This window comes from Anser brachyrhynchus (assembly GCF_964034855.1).
Source record: "Anser brachyrhynchus genome assembly, chromosome: 6".
NCBI lineage: Eukaryota > Metazoa > Chordata > Aves > Anseriformes > Anatidae > Anser > Anser brachyrhynchus.
In genome coordinates, this window is record NC_137700.1 from 32462672 (window position 1) to 32481812 (window position 19141).

General features: G+C 48.3%; 1 protein-coding gene across 1 annotated transcript in view; it reads right to left on the bottom strand.

Moving 5' to 3' along the window:
* Positions 1 to 178: 178 nt before the first annotated feature.
* The window catches only part of COL17A1 (collagen type XVII alpha 1 chain), a 39217-nt gene continuing 20254 nt past the window's right edge, over positions 179 to 19141 (bottom strand). The window contains exons 23-57 of the mRNA XM_080597770.1: positions 18948 to 19052; positions 18380 to 18442; positions 17677 to 17712; positions 17483 to 17536; positions 17071 to 17106; positions 16837 to 16872; positions 16381 to 16443; positions 15992 to 16027; positions 15543 to 15614; positions 15158 to 15184; positions 14441 to 14476; positions 13828 to 13863; positions 13529 to 13609; positions 12598 to 12633; positions 11786 to 11866; positions 10949 to 11002; positions 10788 to 10829; positions 9903 to 9965; positions 9684 to 9743; positions 9147 to 9173; positions 9019 to 9060; positions 8804 to 8860; positions 8486 to 8533; positions 7942 to 8055; positions 7547 to 7684; positions 6863 to 6946; positions 5722 to 5850; positions 5142 to 5231; positions 4474 to 4578; positions 4074 to 4226; positions 2829 to 3248; positions 2496 to 2636; positions 1849 to 1911; positions 1545 to 1616; positions 179 to 1326 (exon numbers count right to left, since the gene is read on the bottom strand). Of these exons, the coding sequence (XP_080453896.1) occupies positions 1277 to 1326; positions 1545 to 1616; positions 1849 to 1911; positions 2496 to 2636; positions 2829 to 3248; positions 4074 to 4226; positions 4474 to 4578; positions 5142 to 5231; positions 5722 to 5850; positions 6863 to 6946; positions 7547 to 7684; positions 7942 to 8055; positions 8486 to 8533; positions 8804 to 8860; positions 9019 to 9060; positions 9147 to 9173; positions 9684 to 9743; positions 9903 to 9965; positions 10788 to 10829; positions 10949 to 11002; positions 11786 to 11866; positions 12598 to 12633; positions 13529 to 13609; positions 13828 to 13863; positions 14441 to 14476; positions 15158 to 15184; positions 15543 to 15614; positions 15992 to 16027; positions 16381 to 16443; positions 16837 to 16872; positions 17071 to 17106; positions 17483 to 17536; positions 17677 to 17712; positions 18380 to 18442; positions 18948 to 19052 (2750 nt within the window). The 3' untranslated portion in view covers positions 179 to 1276. The remainder of the gene's footprint in view (positions 1327 to 1544; positions 1617 to 1848; positions 1912 to 2495; positions 2637 to 2828; positions 3249 to 4073; positions 4227 to 4473; positions 4579 to 5141; positions 5232 to 5721; positions 5851 to 6862; positions 6947 to 7546; positions 7685 to 7941; positions 8056 to 8485; positions 8534 to 8803; positions 8861 to 9018; positions 9061 to 9146; positions 9174 to 9683; positions 9744 to 9902; positions 9966 to 10787; positions 10830 to 10948; positions 11003 to 11785; positions 11867 to 12597; positions 12634 to 13528; positions 13610 to 13827; positions 13864 to 14440; positions 14477 to 15157; positions 15185 to 15542; positions 15615 to 15991; positions 16028 to 16380; positions 16444 to 16836; positions 16873 to 17070; positions 17107 to 17482; positions 17537 to 17676; positions 17713 to 18379; positions 18443 to 18947; positions 19053 to 19141) is intronic.

The window sequence follows — 19141 nt, forward strand, 5'->3', positions numbered from 1 at the left end:
AGGCCCCCAATAACTTGACAGAAAACCTGCCATACCAAGAAAGAACTCGCTGCCTGCTCCTGTCGTGTATGGGTGATGAGAAGCAAAAGAGCAGCCCTCAGCCGCTCCAACCACACGCTGTCTGCCACAACCACTGATTCTGGCATTGCCTGCCCAACGTGACACTGATAGGCACATGCGGGGTGTAAAATACACTTTAATTGGGGTGTTTACATTAAAAAGTTATTTTTTCCTAATGTTTAAAAAATAGAATACAAAAATATTTTTTAGGAGTTAACAAATTGCTTAACAAAAGTGCTTTGGTTCTGTCCCTGTGCATGCCCTCCCCCTCCCCGCCATGCTGCTGTGAGGCACTGCAAAGCACGAGGACCGGGCTCCCTGCGAGGTACGGGGAGAGCCCTGTGTGCTGCCTGAGCCTGGCCTGTAGGGAATTTGTCAAAAGAAGCAGGCCCAGGAGCAGGGTTAGTGCACACGGAGTGCCAGCACATTGTAAAACTGAAGGGCTGGGAGGGAATCACTTTTTAAAGCAGGTCACAGGCCGGGGTGACAGCAGGTGCTGATGCCAGGGGTCTGAAGGCACTACAGGGGCAGCGGGGCAAGCACCAGCACCGTGGGCAGCTGGGTGGGGAAGGCAGCGCCCAGCCAGGCCCGGCCTTTCTCTCTCTGGGCTCAGCACCTGATGGGGGGCAGTGTTTGGGGGACCAGCGCTCCACGCCCCTTCCCAGATACCCCTGAGCCAGGACCCCACTCAGCACTGCCTGTGCCTGCTTCACCAGGTCCTCGTGCCTGCGGCCGGCACAGCGAGCACCTGGAGAAGCCCTGGGGCACTCAGAAAGCTGTCCCAGAGCTTCCTACAGCACTTTTTGTCTGAATCTGAGCTCTGAAAAAGTTGTTTGGTGGGGAAGGATGTCTTTTTTCTTTTTTGCTGAATACTTGGATAGTTGATTAAAAACAATGATAGATTTTTACATAGGCGGGAGTAACACAAGAAGCCTGGGCTGGCTGGGCCGAGGAGCCCTGGTCAGCCCCCAGATGCACACACCTGGGAGGTCAGGGCACTAAGGCACACATTCACAACAGGAGCAAACACCCACATCAGGGCCGTGCTGGACACATAACAGAGCCATTCAAACCTCAGCAGCAACACCGAACTATCGAGTCTAAGTAGTTAGCTTACTGGCAAGGACATGTTAGCAGTAAGGCAGTGAAGATCCACACAGATTCTCTGTGGGCTGCTAGGAATGCTGCCCAGTGCAGAACTGAGTTGGCTCGTTCCTTAAACCCCAACACTTCTTCTTTTTCTTCTGCCAACGTATACTTGTTCACCTGGGGACAAGGAAGGTGAAAGGCAGGTTATGTGAAACATTCACGTGGGGAAAACAAACAAACAAACAAACAACAAAAAAAACACCTTAAACAACAACAAAAACCCAACACATGCTGTGTCAGTTCTCCAGCAGTTCCCAGAGCTGGGCTGGTGTCTGGGGGATCCTCCAGTCCCTCACAAGCCCACCCCGCTCTCCTGGTGGTGCAGACGGCCCTACCTTTCTCGCCTTTCTCTCCTTTGGGTCCCCTTTGCCCATGGCGTCCTGGCGGGCCCATTGGTCCAGGGTCACCTGAAGGATGAGAAGACCGAGTTTGTCCCTGAGCATGAGCGGTCTGCAACCAGGGCCAGGCAGGGGAAGGGAGACCAGGTGAGGAGGGTGCTTGGGCTGAGGGCCTGCAGGGGGGCTGTGACCCCGAGAGCAGCCCAGTGCCAACTGCCCTGCCGGACGCGGCGCTGCTTCCCAGGCAGCAGGGAGGCACTGGCATTAGAGGGCGTGAGAGGGAAGGGATGGCAAGCCTTACCTTTGGGTCCGGGGTAACCCCGCTCGCCCTTCTCACCAGGTGGCCCCTGGACAGTTCCATGTGCTGGAGAGGAGAATGAAGGTGAGCATGAGTGAGCAGGACAAACCACCTGCAAGGGACTCTGTGTTCGCCTAGAGAAGCACCGAGTCACACTGGACGGCCATTGCTCTAGGTTAGATGGGATTAGACAGAGCAGGAGCAGGTTTTTCATAAATGGTTTTGGTCCCAACAAAGTCCCAGGGGTAGGCTGTGACCTCACGTCACCAGCACTGCTCTGCCACCCTCCCAAGTGTCCTGGTTGTCACCAGGGCTGGAGCTGGCCCGTGCAATGTGAGAGCAGTGGGCAGCAGCTCTCTCGTTTTGCCCTACGTGTGCCAGCCCAACCAGCTTAAAATGGACCACAGGACTTGCAAGCACAGTGGTCTTTAGGGTTTGGGGTAAGTTTCCTACAAGTAGTGGAAAAGCCTCATGTCCTTCCTAGTGATGAGACCTGCAAGGGAGGAAGTGGATGGAGAGACCACCTGCCTCCAGCTTTGCATCTTGATTATATTTCTTCAGCATGCAAGGGTGAAAGGATTGTTAACGCTACAAAAGGCTGGAGAGACCTCATATGCATGAGCCAGAAACACCAGGTCAATGTCACTTACCTCTGAAGAAGTCCATAAGGTCCTCAGTGACATTGCCATAGGCTGCAAAGACCCTGCTGATTCCAGGAGGACCAGGAGGACCTGGGGGACCTGGTGGCCCCTGTCCAGTGTAAGACATCAGGTCCTGGAGGATACCTCGGCCTGAGGAGATAAAGACATTGTTTGAAAGGAGCTGTGGCTGGATGCTGGGGCGGGAGGATGTTAGGGATAGCTGAGGGCAGCAGGAAGGGTGAGGGAAGGGAACGGGGTGAGGGAATGGGGTGGCAGCATGTACAGGGCCTTGGGAGTTGGGCTGGGACAGGGAGACTGAGGAGAAGGAGGCGTCCCACTCACTCTGCAGGTTCTCTGACACGTGGCGCGCCAGCTCGTTGTAATCCAGGGATCCAGAGAAGGAGTTGCTGTAAGACCTGCCTGAACCTGCTGATCTCCTGTGGGACTCCTCAGCTGCCAGCAAGCCATCAAAAGAGCCATCACTACCCATGGAGGCACCGTAAGAGCCCTCGCTGCCCATGGAAGCGCTGTACGATGACATGCTGCTCATGGAGCTGCCGTAGGAGCTGCCTGTGCCCAGTGACGCTCCGTGGGAGCCCTCGGCACCAAGGGATCCTCCGTGCGAGCGCTCAGAAGCCAGCGACTCGCCATACACTGATGCCAGAGACCCAGCCACCACACCACTATCTCCTTTGGGTCCTGGTGGTCCCCGCGGCCCAGGGGGCCCGGGTGGGCCCGAGATGTAGCTTCGAACTTCATCACCTGCAAAATACAAGAGGCACTGAGGGGACTTCGGGGACACAGGGATACCTGCCCCCCCAGCTCCACAGGTGCCCTATGCTACCACCTGAACGAAGACTGGAGTGTGACACTGTCCTGCCAGTCACTGCAGTGTCCCACCTCCACTGCCGTGCCTCAGGCAGCCGGCACATGCATCAATCCTGATCTCTACAGATGGGAACATGGAGGCATGGCACCGTCCTCCTCCCTCTCCCCCTCTCTCCCACAGGTTTTGGGTGCTCCTTTCGGAAACCTGCCCAATGGTTTTGCAGATGGGTGCACTCCTCTCAGGCCGAGGACGGCACCACTGCCAAAAGAGCCTTCTGTGCCCAGGCTCCCAAAAGCGAGGGCACCCTCTCGTCGTTAAAAGGCTGCCCTGGGTGACCTGCCAGCATGACAGCTCAGACCAGTGCTGCCTCACAGCTGGCTCAGTTGCCCTCCAAATCCCACATCTCATCATTTTCTCTGTAGGAAGGGGTTTGTCAAAGAAAACACTTTTCCAATGGCAAGAGTCTGCAGGTGACCTTACTAACGGCTTGCTGTTCAGTGCGGGGCATTTGGAACTGCCCAGTGCCTGTTCCTTTAGGCTCACAACAAGGACTTTGGCCTTGCAGTTGGACTGAGAGGAGACAGGCCTATGGGGTGAAGCCGACTTCCCTACAGCCTGTAAGGGAAGCGTTGGGGTGAGCCTGCAGGGATAAGTGGTGTTGCTCCAGCGCCCCCTCAAGGAAGGCTGCTACAGAGCCAGCAGCCCACGCAGGCAGAGCAGGGCCCGGGCTGTGTGCGGGATGGACGCTGTCCCCTTACTCTTCAGGTACTGGATCAGCTCGCTCCTGAACTCGTCGCTGTTGGTGATGTCAGCGTAGGACAGGAGCCCGGTTCCCGAGAAGCCTGGTGGCCCTGGAGGGCCCGGCGGGCCAGGCGGGCCCTGCACTCCGGAGATAGAAGAGTATCCCACATCTTGAGAGAGAGGAAGAATGACTTACAGTGAGAGGACAAGAAAATTGCACATCTAGGAATCTTGTAAGTTTAAAGGTTCCAACCCCGGATTCCAGCCCTTTCCAGCTGACAGTGATGAGATTTTTTCAAGTGACCTGGTTCCCAGTGGGCAGTCACAGGTCCCAGTAAGCTAAATCTCAGGCTCAGTTCCCCCCAGCACCTCCAACCAGAATCTCCCTGCCAGCTGTGAGAAACCCAGGTGCTTTACTTTGTAGGTAAGCAGAGATGTCCTCCAGAGAGGCGCCGGGTGATCCAGGGATCCCTGGAGGCCCTGGAGGCCCAGGGGGACCAACGAGACCACTGAATTCAGAGTCTGCAAGACACAAGGGAAGATGAGATGTTACCCAACCCTCTGCAATTCTGATGAACTTTCCCTGACGATATGGTAATGCCAACTAAAACCAAGCCTGAGGTACTTTTTTCTCCCCAGCACCATCTAGTGCAGCCTTCCTGGTGCAGCCCACTTCCCTGAGTGGAGACCCCAAAGAGTGCAGAGGTCCATATTTTTAAACAGACTTTTAAAAAGTGTCCTAAGAAGCTCCTTTATGCTACAGAGTTTGAGAAGACAAATTGCTCCTCCAGACCCATGCCCAAGAACAGCACTTTGCTGCTGCCACTCTGGCATTGCCCAGGAGGCCTTCAGGGCTTTAACTGAGGCAGAGGAGATCACTGCAGTTTTGTGGAGGGCTATTTGTGGTGACAGCCAAAAGGAAAAGTTCTGCACTTACAAATGAGTCCTTTGCAGATAGGGGGTGGTGGTAGGGACCCCTGTGGCAGTGCCCTCACGTACTGAGCTTTGTTAGTGTGACTGAGCCTGTAAAAAGCTGCTGGGGGTGTGGAGGAACCTGTGGCATGGGAGTCACAAAGTTGGCTTACTTCGCAGGTATGCTGCTAGGTCACTGTACGATATGCCAGGTGTCCCCGGAGGCCCAGGTGGTCCAGGGAGCCCAATGCTCATCCCAGAACCTGCAAAATCAAACAGATCCACCAATAACACGTTACCAAAAGGGGCTGTGCAGTGGGAGCAGATAGGCTGCCGGGCTCGCTCACAGGCAGTGCAGAAGGGCTGCTGCAAGTTCATCGCCTGGGCTGCCTTGACACAAAGTGGGCATAGATCAACTCCTCCCCGGTGAAATACATCCTGGCCACAGACCCAGACAGAACAGGAAGATAAAGGAAATTGAAGACATTGATGGGACTCCTAAGATGGCTAAGGTGAGGTGATGGCCCTCACCTCAGTTCTTAGCAAAGCAAGAACTCATTCCTAGTGTCTGTGGATAATGCCTTAGTCACAAGGTATCTTGGTTCTATTCCAAGTCTCTCACAATCTCTGTGAGGACGTCTCTGTACTTAGGGATTCACTCAGTCAACACTGGAAAAGTTTTCATCGACTGCATGAGCTTTTTAGTCAGCTCGCAAGAGAATAGAGGGAAATACACACTAAAAAGACCATTACTTGACAAATAGCTGATAAACCGTCTGGTCAACTCATCATAATCCAGTGACAGAGACACTCCATCTCCTCCTGGTCCGGGAGGCCCCGGTGGGCCCTGGGGTCCAATCAGATACTGACGAATCTCTTCTCCTGGAAATGAAAGACACTTCTTTAAGACTGTCCAGCTGCTTTAAAGAAGCCAGGTGTGAGGGGTTCTCAGCTGAGTTGAGACCTCACCACTAGAGAGATGACCCAAACCTATGGATGCAAAGCTCCTTTCCCCTGCCACTCCTTTTCTGAGTGTGATCTGCCCTCTGTATGGAGTCAGAAACATTTGTGACAGGACAGGGAACCTCCCAGAACCGGTGGTCCCAGGAGAATGACAATTTGGATAGCCAAAGGGACCTCCTTGTGCTCTGTGTCTTCAGGACACCCTGAACAACATCTTGGGTAAAGGGAAGCAAGGGTGACTCGGCTGGTAAAGACCAAGCTGAGCGTTGTGGCATTTCAGCAGCTATTTGTCTGCCTGGAATGTGGAATTGGATTGACTCCCCACCAGAATGAAGTGTAGGCCAGCATCATCCATACCTCCACGTACAGCAAAACGACATCCCAGTGATTTATCTATCGATCAGCCCACAATAGCAGTGTGTGGAGGAAAGAATACAGAGCTGGGTATCCTGCCCACCTTAAGAACAAAGGCACAGTGAGGCTTTGGGGTGGGCAAGAAGAAATGGGAAACCTTAAGAGAGTGGGGGAACTGGAAAGTAAAGCCACAGGCTTTCGTGGGAGACAGAGAAACTGTGGGGAAATCCTGAAGAGAAGTGATGCAGACAGATGTCCCAGAGAGCCAAAGAGGAAACGGGAAGGGAGAGAGTCAGAAACTGCACAGTTATAGCAGTGGGTGTGAAAAGCAAACCAGATGAGAAAATATAGCTTCTGGAAAGCATGCAATCTCTCCAGTACAAGACATAAATCTGTCTCCAAAGGACTTGGAAGGAGACACTGCACGTCACTCAGCAGCACCTACGGCATGCCTTAGCCCTCCAAAACAGCTGCTGCTAACTCCAGCTGGAGGCAGGAGACTAGAGGGAAGGGCAGACCTCCAGGCTGCTGGGATGCTTCATCCCCATCTCCCATGTTTCTCTTCAGGGTCACTTACTCTGCAGCATGTCCAAAAGTTCTTGATACAAAACTGATGTAGTTGAGACTGAACTGACGTATGACTGATAACGGTCTGAAGAGCCTGTGGAATAAAAATGTTCTGTGTCAGGCAAGATTAAGAGGAGGTAGCAGGTGAAGAGGGGTCAGGCAGGGACACAGGAAAGCTGAATTAATCCAGTTTAACTGGTGGAATGGGATTCCCATGGAGAGCACCACAAGTCAGCTGCAGTCTCACACAGCTTGGTCATTTCCACAGCAATGTGGTCTCTGTTCTCCTCTGAGATTCCAAGATGCTTCCAAAAGTTTGGGGAATTTCATCTGCTTTAGGAGGGCTCCAAGAAGACAAGACAGACCCAGAATATCTGAGACCATGTACACCAAATACAGCCACCTCTTGGTGGGGCTTGGGGACGTTACAGGGTCCAACGGCTGATGTCTAATGTGAGACTGCTTAAACAGCAACTATCAGTTAATCTAAGAATTAAAATGAGAGAAGGCTCAGAGGCCACTTCAGCTGTGTGGAGTCCTAGGCTAAGACATGCAAAAAGTCAGGCTTTAAGGGGCTGCTGCTTAAAAACTGTTGTCTCTCCTGAGGTTCTGGTCTTCCAGGTGTTGCACAAGCTCAGCAGAGAGTGTGATTTGGTACTCACAGAGCTTACCAGCACAGGAACAGGGTGCTTACTTGTCATATAGCTCATAACCCGGGTAGCCAGCTCTGCATAATCCAAGCTATTCCCATCTGCAGTGGTGATGATCCCGGGTGGGCCTGGAGGGCCTGGTGGGCCTTGGGCACCGGTCAAATAATGCCTTACGTTGTCACCTAGGTGGGATGCCCAAGATATGCTTACATCATTAGAGGGAAGATGATGGCCATATGCACAATTATTGGACCCTTTCCCCCTAGGGAAAAAGCAGGGCCACAGAAGAACAGTTCTGCAGAGGCCACAGTGGGCAACAGTACTTCATAATATTCAACAAAAATAAGGCTGCTGCTTCTAACAGTGACAAGGGGCTCAGGGAGCAAAAGAAAGACAGGCATGCACCTGCTGACCTGCAGCAAAGCCCAGTCATACTCACTTTTCAGGTAGTCAGTGACATACTGCTGGATCTCTTGAGATGAACTTCCACCTGGGCCAGGAGGACCAGGTGGGCCGGGAGGACCTGGGGGTCCCTGAATTTGTCTGGATCCACCTACAGAAATCATTGCAAGGAATGTTTTTGGCATGGCTGCACTAGACCAAGCAATCTAAGCATTGAGCTTGCATTAAGCCCTTCCCACAGGTCTGGGAAGAGTTTTGGGAATGACCTATGCAGTCAGTGGCTCCCCTTCTAACTCCAAACACGCTCTAAGCATGGGCTATTAGGTAGTGTGTCTTTAATTCATTTGGCATCTTACAATTCAGCCTATGCAGATGGGCAGGGCTGAATCCAGAGATTTCCCTGGTTTCGTACTGACAGACCTGCTCAGTTTGTGCACTGAGAACAATGCTGGGCAGAAATGTGGATGGAGAGCCAAAAAGCACTCAGACTCATTAGGCTAACCCCACTGCCCTGCTGCTCCCAGTCCCAGATGGGAACATCAACATTTCCTTGTAGCATCAGAGCAATGATAGCTTCTTACCTCGAGATGCTCCTGGGATGCCAGGAGCGCCTGGGACACCTGCATCACCTGAAAAACAGAGTGAAGGAGACAGAGTTATCATGGGTTTCATTGCATGCTGCATCCTTGGTTTGTAAAACAGCTGAGCTACATGTTGGCAGAGAGGCCACCACCTAGCCCTTGGAGAAACTCAACTGTCCCAGTTCTGCTGTGCCTGAAAAGGCAGGGGTGGGAACAGCCCCAATTCCCAAAGGAGCATGCTGCTCCACCCTTTAGTGCCAACCCAACACAGCTGTGTAAGGCCACCAGCAAAGAAAGAAGGAAGATTTTCAACTTCACCTTTGGGTCCTGGCGGGCCTGGTGGGCCTGGAGGTCCCTGCATGGTGACTGTACCACCTGCCAATTGCCAAAGGACAGTTAGAGATTCAAAGGAATAAAAGGTGTGGACAAAATCCTGGCTCCACCAAAACTGAGTTAGGATAGAACAGGATTTTGACCCCCGTCATCTGCTTATGGACAATGAATTTAAAGGAGGAAAAGAGGTACAGACTTACCATGGGAGGAGAATCCTGGAAGGCCAGGTTCACCTGGTTCTCCTGCATGGGACACAGAATGGAGGAGCAGTCATATACACAAACAAGCTACACTGCACCCCAGTGACATCCCCTGGAAGCTTTCTTACCTGTGAATCCTCGTGGACCTGGTTCACCTGCAAACAGGGGAGCAGAGGAACATCGTTAACATCTGTTTTGCTCTGATCTGCAACAGCAACCCAGCCCAAACTGCAGAACTGTCTCCTGGTCTTTAATTTGCAGGGAATGGGGAACCAGATTAGATCCCTTCTTTTCCTACCAAGTGAGAGCTGAGCTATGCTTAACATGGCCACCTCCTTGCACTGAGTGACCAAGTCCATGTTCTATTTTGCAAAAAGATTGTTCCTCTTTAATGGGAAATCTGAAGTTTTGAATGCTCCTGAATCCTGGGCTTGCAAAGCTGGGCTCTGAACACAGCAATTGCCTTGACATCAGTACTGGAGATTAATAAATTTCTTCAACAACTGACTGTTTTTACTGAAGCAGGCAGGAGTACTACTTAGTGACCACTGTGCCAGCTCTCCTACAGCCACAGAAAGGCAGGAGAGTTTCTGCATCCAAGCCCTTTCTTCTTTCTTTTCAGTCTGTGGTGCTGAGATCCATTCAGAATCTTGGTAAGGACTCACCTTGGTCTCCCTTCGGGCCTGGTGGACCTGGTGGACCCGGTGGGCCTGTGAGGAATGTTTCTGTAATTGAAACAAAAATGTTTCTTCATGACATCTAACAGAACATGATACAAGTTTCCTTTGGTTTTACCTGTTCAAAACCAAGGGTATGCTCTCTGGAACCACAACAGGCAGGACATTCCCAGGGCACAGGTGAGGGAGTAAGTGGGAAGAGCCTACCTGAGGTGGACATAGAAGATCCCGGTCTCCCTGGTGGGCCTGGAGGTCCTGGCAATCCCTCTCCTATGGAAAAGGGACACAAACAAGCTTCAGAAAAAGTGAGCCTCAGTAATGTGAGCAAACGCATGTCAGAGCTCCTCCACCTCCAGCCATCTAGATAACTCAAAATTTTCCAAGTATAAGATAGTGTCATTATTTTCTGTGTGTATCTATCCCCTTTAGCTCCTTTTCATTATCGTTTGCCGCTATAGCAGATGCAGGACAGAGAAATTCCCCTCTTTGTGGTGCAGCGTGCCTATCCCAGCTGGCCTTTGCTGCATTAAGAGGGAAGGTTCATATGGTCACATGCCTGACCTGCTCCCCTTTGCTACTGAGCAGAAAGCCAGGAATGGGGTTATGCTTCTGTCTCACGCCCTCCTGCATGTCCTCTCTTCTGGCTGTGGAAGGTAAGCTATCACTTTGCTACAGGAAGTGGAGTGTGGACATATTCCTCACGGTCAGAGCTGCTACATCTGTCCCCAGCTGGAAGTTAAAGCTGGACAAGCAAGAATTAAATACGGAATTGTTTTCAGTTGTTTCCTTTGGGGATTTGAGAACATTGAGCGTCTTCCCAAGAAGCATGACTTATGACTTACTAGTCTGTCTAGCAAACCTTTGCCCAAGCAAAATCTGCTCCCTTGGGCAGCATCTCACTGCTGTGAAACTATATTGCAGTGAAACTGTATTAATAGGAACCCACTATGTGAAATCCTGCTTCCAGTGAAGTCAGTCCTAACAACTCCCAGCATGTCCAAAATCCTATCTGGCATACTGCAAAGTGCAGGACAGAGGCACTAAAAAAAATATCTCACTTTACAGGATTGTTTCAGAGAAACAAGCTCTTACCTGGTGGGCCACGAGGTCCAGGGGGTCCCTGCACAGATTCACCTAATGATGAAAGAAACGGGTGTTAGAGGGTGTTTACATGGCCAGCTGCACACTCCAGAAGCATGCCGAGTGTGTCTCCGTGCCCCTGCTTACGTGCTGAACTCTGCTATATTACATACCTGGTGGTCCAGGGGGACCTGGTGGTCCTGCTCGCCCTTGTAAATCTGCCATCACTGTGCAAATGAAACACAGACAAAAAGGAAAAACTTGTTGCTGTGAAGCTACTGCAGCTGTGGAAACACTTGTTATGTTGCTGATAGAAGCTCCTGCAGTCAATGGTGGACCCAAGGCAAGTGTGACTCTGTGCTGTCCTCTGCCTTGCCTCCTCTGCACGCTTACAGAGGTCCCAGACCCTGAGAATACTGACTGTAAGTGCATTACACATCTAGCTTTGCACAGAGCAAGCAGGTACTTTCTTCAGGACACTGCTAAACCATTCTGTTCTGCCCTACTTATTCCCATCCTGACATAGCATTTTCCTCCTGTGAATTCGTCCTCTAATTTGCTGAGAGATTCCGATTTTCTTCTATCCTTGTTGCTCAAATTAACGTGCCCTTTTAAACCAGTTCTCCCCTTACAGATGGCTCCATGTTCATACTACTCAGGGAACTGCCCTGTGCAAACACAGTGTCTGAAAGGCCAGACTGAGACCCCACAGCTCTGTGACCATCTCTCCTGCTGAGGACTGTTCACTAACCACCACTCCTCAGTTTTCCTCTCAGTGACATGGGCCTGGTGCCATCTAACTCTTTTTGAAAGCACTTTGGGATGCACGGATGATAAGCAGGGCAAAAGAAGCGGCTGGTATTGTTGTACCACCACCAAACACATGCACACACACTTGTCCTATGGCCTGCTGAGGGGAAGGAGGTAGAGGCACCTCCTGTTGGCTGTGAGCAGCCTCAGGGCCTCCAGCAGCTCTCCAAAGGAACGAGTGGAAAGCCAGGCCCACTTACTCTGAGATGCCAGTGACGAGACTTCTGTCCTGATAGTTTCTACCACAGCTTCACCTGGGGATCCTTTCTCACCCCGTGGACCTTTTTCAGGAAAAAAGGAAAAAAAAAAAAAAAAAAGAGAGAGAGAGAGAAAGCAAATTAGTTAACTGAGAGAGGGTGACATTTTGTACCTAATCCTCATCTCCCTGACTATGGGTTCAGATTTTGCTTATGTGAACTGGGAGCCTGAACTCAGTCCCTGGCTCTGAGGGACACCGGGCTCAAATGTGGAAATTACTGCACAGTTTGCCCTAAAAGGACCATAGAAAACCAGCTAAGAAAGGTTCTTAGGAGAGTCAGCTCTGCTCAGGCCTTTCCAAACAGATGTCTGCCTAATTGGCAGTGGTTTCAGTGACATTATTACTAATTTGGCTGTAGTTTGTTCTTACATCTTTCAGAATAGCAGGAGGTATACAGCTGAGCTATATCCCATACCACAGAAAGGCAACTGCATTTGAGAAGTGCCTTAAAAATGTCAGTTTACAGAAAAAAAAAAGAAAAAAACAACAAGAGGAGAAAAAGACATTTGCAGCTTCCACATCACACTGGCTCTTACTATCCTCTCCTTCCCTTGGGAAGGAAAAAAAAAGGAAGAATGGAAATTCTTTAAAAGATTAATTAAGCTCAATAATGCAGCAAAATTAACTGAAAGGAACAAATCTGCAAACAAAAGTGACTGAGATTGTGCCAAGGGCTGAGAGACTAGAAACAAAAGAAAACTAATGAATTCAGTTCTCTTAAGGAGCAGAACCAGGGCAGATGAAGAATGGTACCTTGCTGTCCAGGGAGACCAGCTGGCCCAACAGGACCTGGTTTCAAAGGAAAAAAAAAAACAGATTGCATTAGATTTTCCTTGTTCTATTTTATAGTAGCAGAAGAGAATCAATAGGTCCTTTATAAGAACAGAGGCTATCAAATAATGTATTTGTCTGCTCAAGTAAATGGAATTGCTATGGGGTAAGAATTCATTAAAGAGCTTGGTGCCTCTCAGACTGGGGAAATAACCAGAATGGCACTGACCACCACAGAGATGCAATTGGTCTAACCCTCCTCTTGCATTCCCCACTGCAAAGGCTAGTTCTACCAAATCAGCTCCAGGATTAGCGTCAGCTACACAGGTGGGACAGGCACAGAAGTGCCACGAGAACCAGAAACTTTGCTGCCTGACACCAGTGTGCTAGAGCGCAGAGTATGACCTAAGAGTGGTCTTTCTGCTGTCTTGAGTTCACAGTTAAGACTCTAAAAAAAAAAAAAAAAAACCAAAAAAAAAAAACCAAAAGCACTTAATAATTTCGGTTCTGGTGTGAGGAGACGGATTAGACACACACGTGCTTTACTGAGAGGCAAAAGAGCTTGATTTGAGTTGCTGAATTTGGCCTGTCTCTAGTTTGTACTCATCAAGAGATAACAATAGTCTTCCCAGTTTCTTCGTTTTCCCAGCCCTTCCTTCTGTCCTGCATCATTGTGATTGTATCCCATTTCTCCTTTCTTTAGGGCCCTGTCTCCCTAATGCAGCCTGAGATCTTGGTCTTCCTGCAGGGAAGGGTGAGGACCATGAGTATCTAAACTGCCTGAGCAATCCTGCCTCACAGATGGGGCTGCCTGGCAGGGACAATAAACATCAAATGTTAAATTAAGAACTAGATACACAGCAATGAATGCAAGCTGCCTGCAAAAAACACTGCAGAGAAGCAGCTTCCTCACCTGGAACACCGGGGGGTCCAGTGGGGCCAGGTGGGCCAGGTGGGCCAGGGGGGCCTGGGAGAGCAATAGTCGATGAACCCTCTGAAAAACAAACACATACACTTGTACGCATACATAACACACACATGCAGCAAACGTGCAACAAATCTAACTTTAAGGAATGATTTGACCATCTATAGCAACACTGGGAGTCCCCAGTACAGGTCTGGTACATGGTCAAGATGAGTTTAGAATGCGTAACAAATACAGAGAAAACCTTCCAAAAGCAGAAGCGCTTGAACTCTCACAGCACTACATACCAGCACTGATGACTTTGCCTGGAGCTCCAGGTTCTCCTAAGAAAATAAAGAGACAAAAGTTGAACTTCTTTTTTTTTTTTTTTTTGGAAAGATCTGTCACTGTATCAATGACATTGTCTTATTTGTCTTATTAAACATGTGATTCCTGATCTCTTTGCCCTTGATCTCTTGTGTGAGAAATCATAGCACTGGAGGACTGCGGAGGAAGTAACAGAGCCCAGCTAATCCACAGATATAATCCAGAGACAATCCAGGTTCTCTCTGATCTTTCCAAGCACCACATCTGTCAGAATAGACAACAGGCCTTGAATTATCTGAGGAAGGTGCACAGATTCCACTGCAGTCACCAGGCATCACACTCACATGCCCAGGGCAGAACCAGGTTTGCTAAGGTTTTCTCAGCTGGAGAACTAGCTATGCTGAGTGCCTTAGTGGGTGCCCTGCCTTTCATGTGTGCTCAGGGAGGCTTCGGCTACCAACTGTTCCACAAAACTTCCTTTCCTAAAGCCACTAGATGCCACTGTTGATTCAGGGACTGGTCAGCAGAGCAGATAATCCTCCTTCAAATGAAGCACTAAGAGAAAAAGAGTATCAGGGAAGAAACAAAACTCACCTTTAGTCCCTGGTCTGCCGGGGTTCCCTGGAAGTCCTGATATAAGGCAGACAAACAATTTTAAATAGGTAGCACAAATATTATTCTGTTTTATTCAGGTACCCGAGTGAGTTTTTCTCGTAGATTTTTAAAAGGAACTTCCTACTCAAGAACCTGGCTTTCAGCATTTATAAGCAGGTTATGCCTACTTCACAAGGTCCCTGACAGCAGGTGGAGGGTTTCATGGCAGACTGAGCTGGTAGTGTGCTTGGGCAGAGGTTAGGGCCTCCATTCTCCCACTGCTCTCTGAACGATGGCACTGCTTACTAGATTTGCCTATAACTTCTCCCAGGTACTGCTCCCTGTTCTGAGGCTCCTGGCTAAATGCCCCGGTGACTTGCCCCCCAAACCACTTCTGCTTGCAGAACATCACATCCTCTGTTTCCACCTCTCCCATCTGTTTCTGCTACTAATTAGAAGGATTTTTCAGTGATACATAGGGAACTGAAACACATTCTTTGTTGCAAATTATGTTCTGGGCAGAGGCAAACTTTCAAACACTCCAAGGCTCAAAACTTATGCACCAACCGTAAAGTCTGTCTCAAAAGCCAAGGAAGAGGAAGAAACATTGGAATATCACTTTGGGAGCCCTGAGTTGTACAGAGGGATAATTACAAAGGGTTTTTGCCCGTATCAAAGTGTGTCGTTGATAAACTTAAACATGGTGAAAAAACCTACCTGGAGGTCCTTGGGGTCCTGTGAGACCTGAGGGAAAAAAAGGGCAAAAATTCTAAGATATCTAAACAAATTTTGGGCAGGGGGAAGGACAGACAAGGAAAAAAAGATTACATTTGCTTAAAATTATAGCACACAGCCCACAAGTGCTGCAAGTTGGCTTAGCACCTGGTAAGTAAACTGAATGTTGGCACTGCTGTTCTGGCCTGCAGTGTGTGCAATCCTGAGATCACAAGGGTCTAAATTCCCTTTGTGTTTTCCTTTTATCACTGTCTTACTTTACAGAGATCCTCTGCCAGTCTTAACTTCAGAATAAGACTGGAAATTATTGACAAAGACGTGTTCCTGACCAAGAAAAAATGTATTTTTGTTCTCTGTATGCTTTTACCTGGCTCTCCTGCATCTCCAGAAGGTCCTGGAGGGCCTCGGGCTCCTGGCATTCCCATAAGACCTGGTTCACCTGGGGATATAATCACCGTTACCAACCCATATCTCACTGATTTATAATCTACCAATCCAATCCATTCAAGCTTGGCCACCAGCCATCCCATACATTGTATCTTCATAGCCAAATGACCAATTTCAGCATCAGGGTCTGGGAGGTGAGCCCCCATGACAGAAAAGAATTGCAGTGAGAACAATTCAGTCACAAATTTACAGCCGGCTCCATTATATGTCTCAGTTCCATGCTTACAAGGTTGACTCTACAGTTTTCCTGGGATAGTGAGACATGTCCCAGGACATGAATCAACTGCCATCTTCTCCCACCCTTTTTACAAATCAACTGCCTGACAAATCAGAAAGTACCTGCTCTTCTACCTCAGAGGAATCTCTTACCTTTTTCACCTGGCTTCCCATCACGGCCAGCTTGTCCTGTCCAAAAAAAAACAGACTCTCAGAGACTGGTAAAATAGTACCACAGTTGCCCAGTCTTCTACCAAGCGGAGCACAGCCCTAAACACTAGGAAGTGGCTTTTCTTCTTATTGCATCTGAATAAAACCTTGGCTGCAGTTACTGAAGATTCAGAAAAAGTTCACTTGAAACTAAAGTGTAGGACAACTTTTCTGAGTGTACAGACTGATTTTAGCTATCTAGAGAAAAGACCTGTGATCAAAACCAATACAATTTCGTTCACAAGTTGTTCCCTTGTCTGTGCTCATAAAAACAGACTCAATGTGGAAATGACATTGTCCAACATATAAACATAGCTTTTTCTGTTACTCACCTGGTGGTCCTTTGGCCCCTGGCTCTCCTGGAGGACCAGGTATACCTCTTGAGCCTTGTTCACCTGTAATGAGATGACACGAAAATGGATCAAACAGATCTTGGTGAAGATGCAAGTTATGACCATTAGCAATATTTGGTGCTTTGCAACTGAAAACCAGCATTGACAGGATGTTCAGACCTCATGATTCATGACTGTTTCTGGGCATTAAAAGGGCTCAAGGGAAGTGAATACAGGGCACATGAGGGAGAATTTCCCCAAAAGACAAATACAAAGATTCCTACCAAGGATGGGAACTATTTAGTGAGAACTTGGGTGCATAAAATGGAACACCTATAACCAGCAACTTTTTTCAGAAAGCTAACTAGGATTGACTGGGCTATCTGCTATTTGAAAATTCAAATAATGCATGTGTATATTAGACAGGCTGCTACTTCAGGAAAACAATCCACTGACCTGTCATTCCACGAGAACCTTTCTCACCCTGGTCACCTGCAGTACAAAAAGGGAAAGGATTCTGTGAGACTGTTTCATTGTGAAATGTTTTCATCAGAGAAAGACAGTCTGCTTTCTGACAAAAGCACAAAAGAGCAAGCCAAAGAAGGGTAGGGTTAATTCCCATGGAAAGTATTCATATCTGAAGGAGCCTAAATAAAATATCCATAAAAGATATTTAATTGATCGACATACCTTTGGGTCCAGGTGCTCCAGCAGCTCCTTTCTCACCTGAAAGATAAATGGATGATTGAACAATAGCAATAACAAGTCAGACAGGAAAGGAATTTCATACACCAAAGAAAGTCATAGAGGAAACACAGAAACTCCGATATCAGAGAAACTCAAACCGGAACTTCCTTTCCTTCGATACAGCTCCATCCATGTTTCCTCATCCAGATTTCTCTGTTATCTCTCTCTTCTATTTCTCAGTATTTTCTTGTAATCACTGAGTCTAGTTCCTCCTCCTCTTTCCCCCCTCTTATGCTTTTCTCTGCCCCTAGCACCTCAACACTCTATGCTCAGATCAAGTGTGTTTCTCAGAGCAGCGCTGAAAAAGGAACATCAGCTAGTGCTGCTCTAATTGCACAGGGGAAGAGAAGTTTACCTTTAGCACCTGGGAGACCTGCTTCTCCTCTAAATCCTTGTAGGCCAGGAGGACCTGCAGAAAAATGAGATGAGGGAGTTAATTCATCCCGCTTACGACCAAACACCACTAAGGAAGACAAACTGTGAGAAGCTGTCACTTTTTTTTTTCCCTCTAGTCTATAAGGCACCATAGCAAAGTAAGGCAGCACTCACCTGGAGGGCCTTGGGGTCCTGGAGAACCCATCAGACCTGTGAATAAGGAACACAAATGTTCTTTCAGTATCACCACAATTAGAAAATGAACAAAATATCTTTGAGTTTGACCAACAGCATCCACAACCTAACAGATGTTTAAGAGATCAGAATCTCCCCAGCCCCAAGAAGAAATGGCATCACCAGCATCTTGAAAATCAGGACATTGAATCTACACAACTTAGTTCTTGTAACATAGAGGAAGCGGTTTTCCCTAAGGTAAGGTAAAGGGACTAAAGCCTTCCATCTTGGCTGAGATGTTGGGATCTGTGCTCCAGGTAGGACTCATTCTTTATAGAGCAATTCGGATCCCCGTTACATGAACTGTAGAGCTGTAACTCTATTAACAACCTGTTAGGGGTATGGAATTTATCCTATCATATCTGAAAGCAGAGAAAAAACAGATAGAAACATAACACATATTAAAGATTGACATTTTTTGAAATCTCTCTGCTGATCCCCACTCTCACTAAAAATCCCCAAGAATTTATTGCTCTAAAGGTTATATGTACCTACCAAACTAAATTTTAGCTAAAATGAGGACTGCCAATTTATTTTTCTGATTAATGAAGTGCAATATAAGTGAAACAGGAAGGCTGAAGTGTTCATTTTCTCCTCACAGTGCACCTAGACAGTCTGCCAGGTTCTCTCTGTCCATATTTACCTTTAAGGCCAGCAGAACCTGGGGGACCAGGTGGCCCTGGAGGACCTGGCTCACCAACAGCACCTGCAGAAAAAGAGCATAAATAGATAACGTAGAATACAATTGTGATCCCATTTCCCCATTCCCCATTTTCCATTATTATTTTCTCTGGCAAGTGTCATGAATAATCTGCTAGGTAATCTGCTTGTCAGTTCAAAACACACAAATAAGCACTCATTGTCCAAGAAAAAAATCCCATCTCACTGAGCTTTAGGATGAGAAGGAGAATAATCCCCCAGTTTAGGTGAGTTGGATAGCAGGGAAGATGACCTTGATGCTAAGAGCTTTTGCTTCTGCCAGACTTAAACTTGACTGTGAAATCTGGCAAAACAAAAATACTTGTCTGCCCTTTGTAAGCTTGGCACAAAAACCCCTTAGGTCAGATCTGTCTGTGTTGGAACATCTAAAATGAAATTCAGATTTGAATAATCAAATCATATCCTATTCCTGAGGTGTCTGATAAATCAGGACCAAACTCCAGCTTTTGTCTATCTCAGCTTTATCCAAGAACAAGAGACCTAGTTCCTACCTCTGTCTCCTTTTTCTCCAAATCCAGGTGGTCCAGGCTCTCCTCGAGGTCCTGGTAACCCTTCTCGACCTCTTTGTCCCATGGGACCCTCCATACCAGTATCACCTACAGGAGACAAATGCCTTGTTAGAAAAGCTGTCTTTACACAGGCCTTGGGCAAGAAAGATCCATGTCTGCCTCCATGGGGGAAGGCA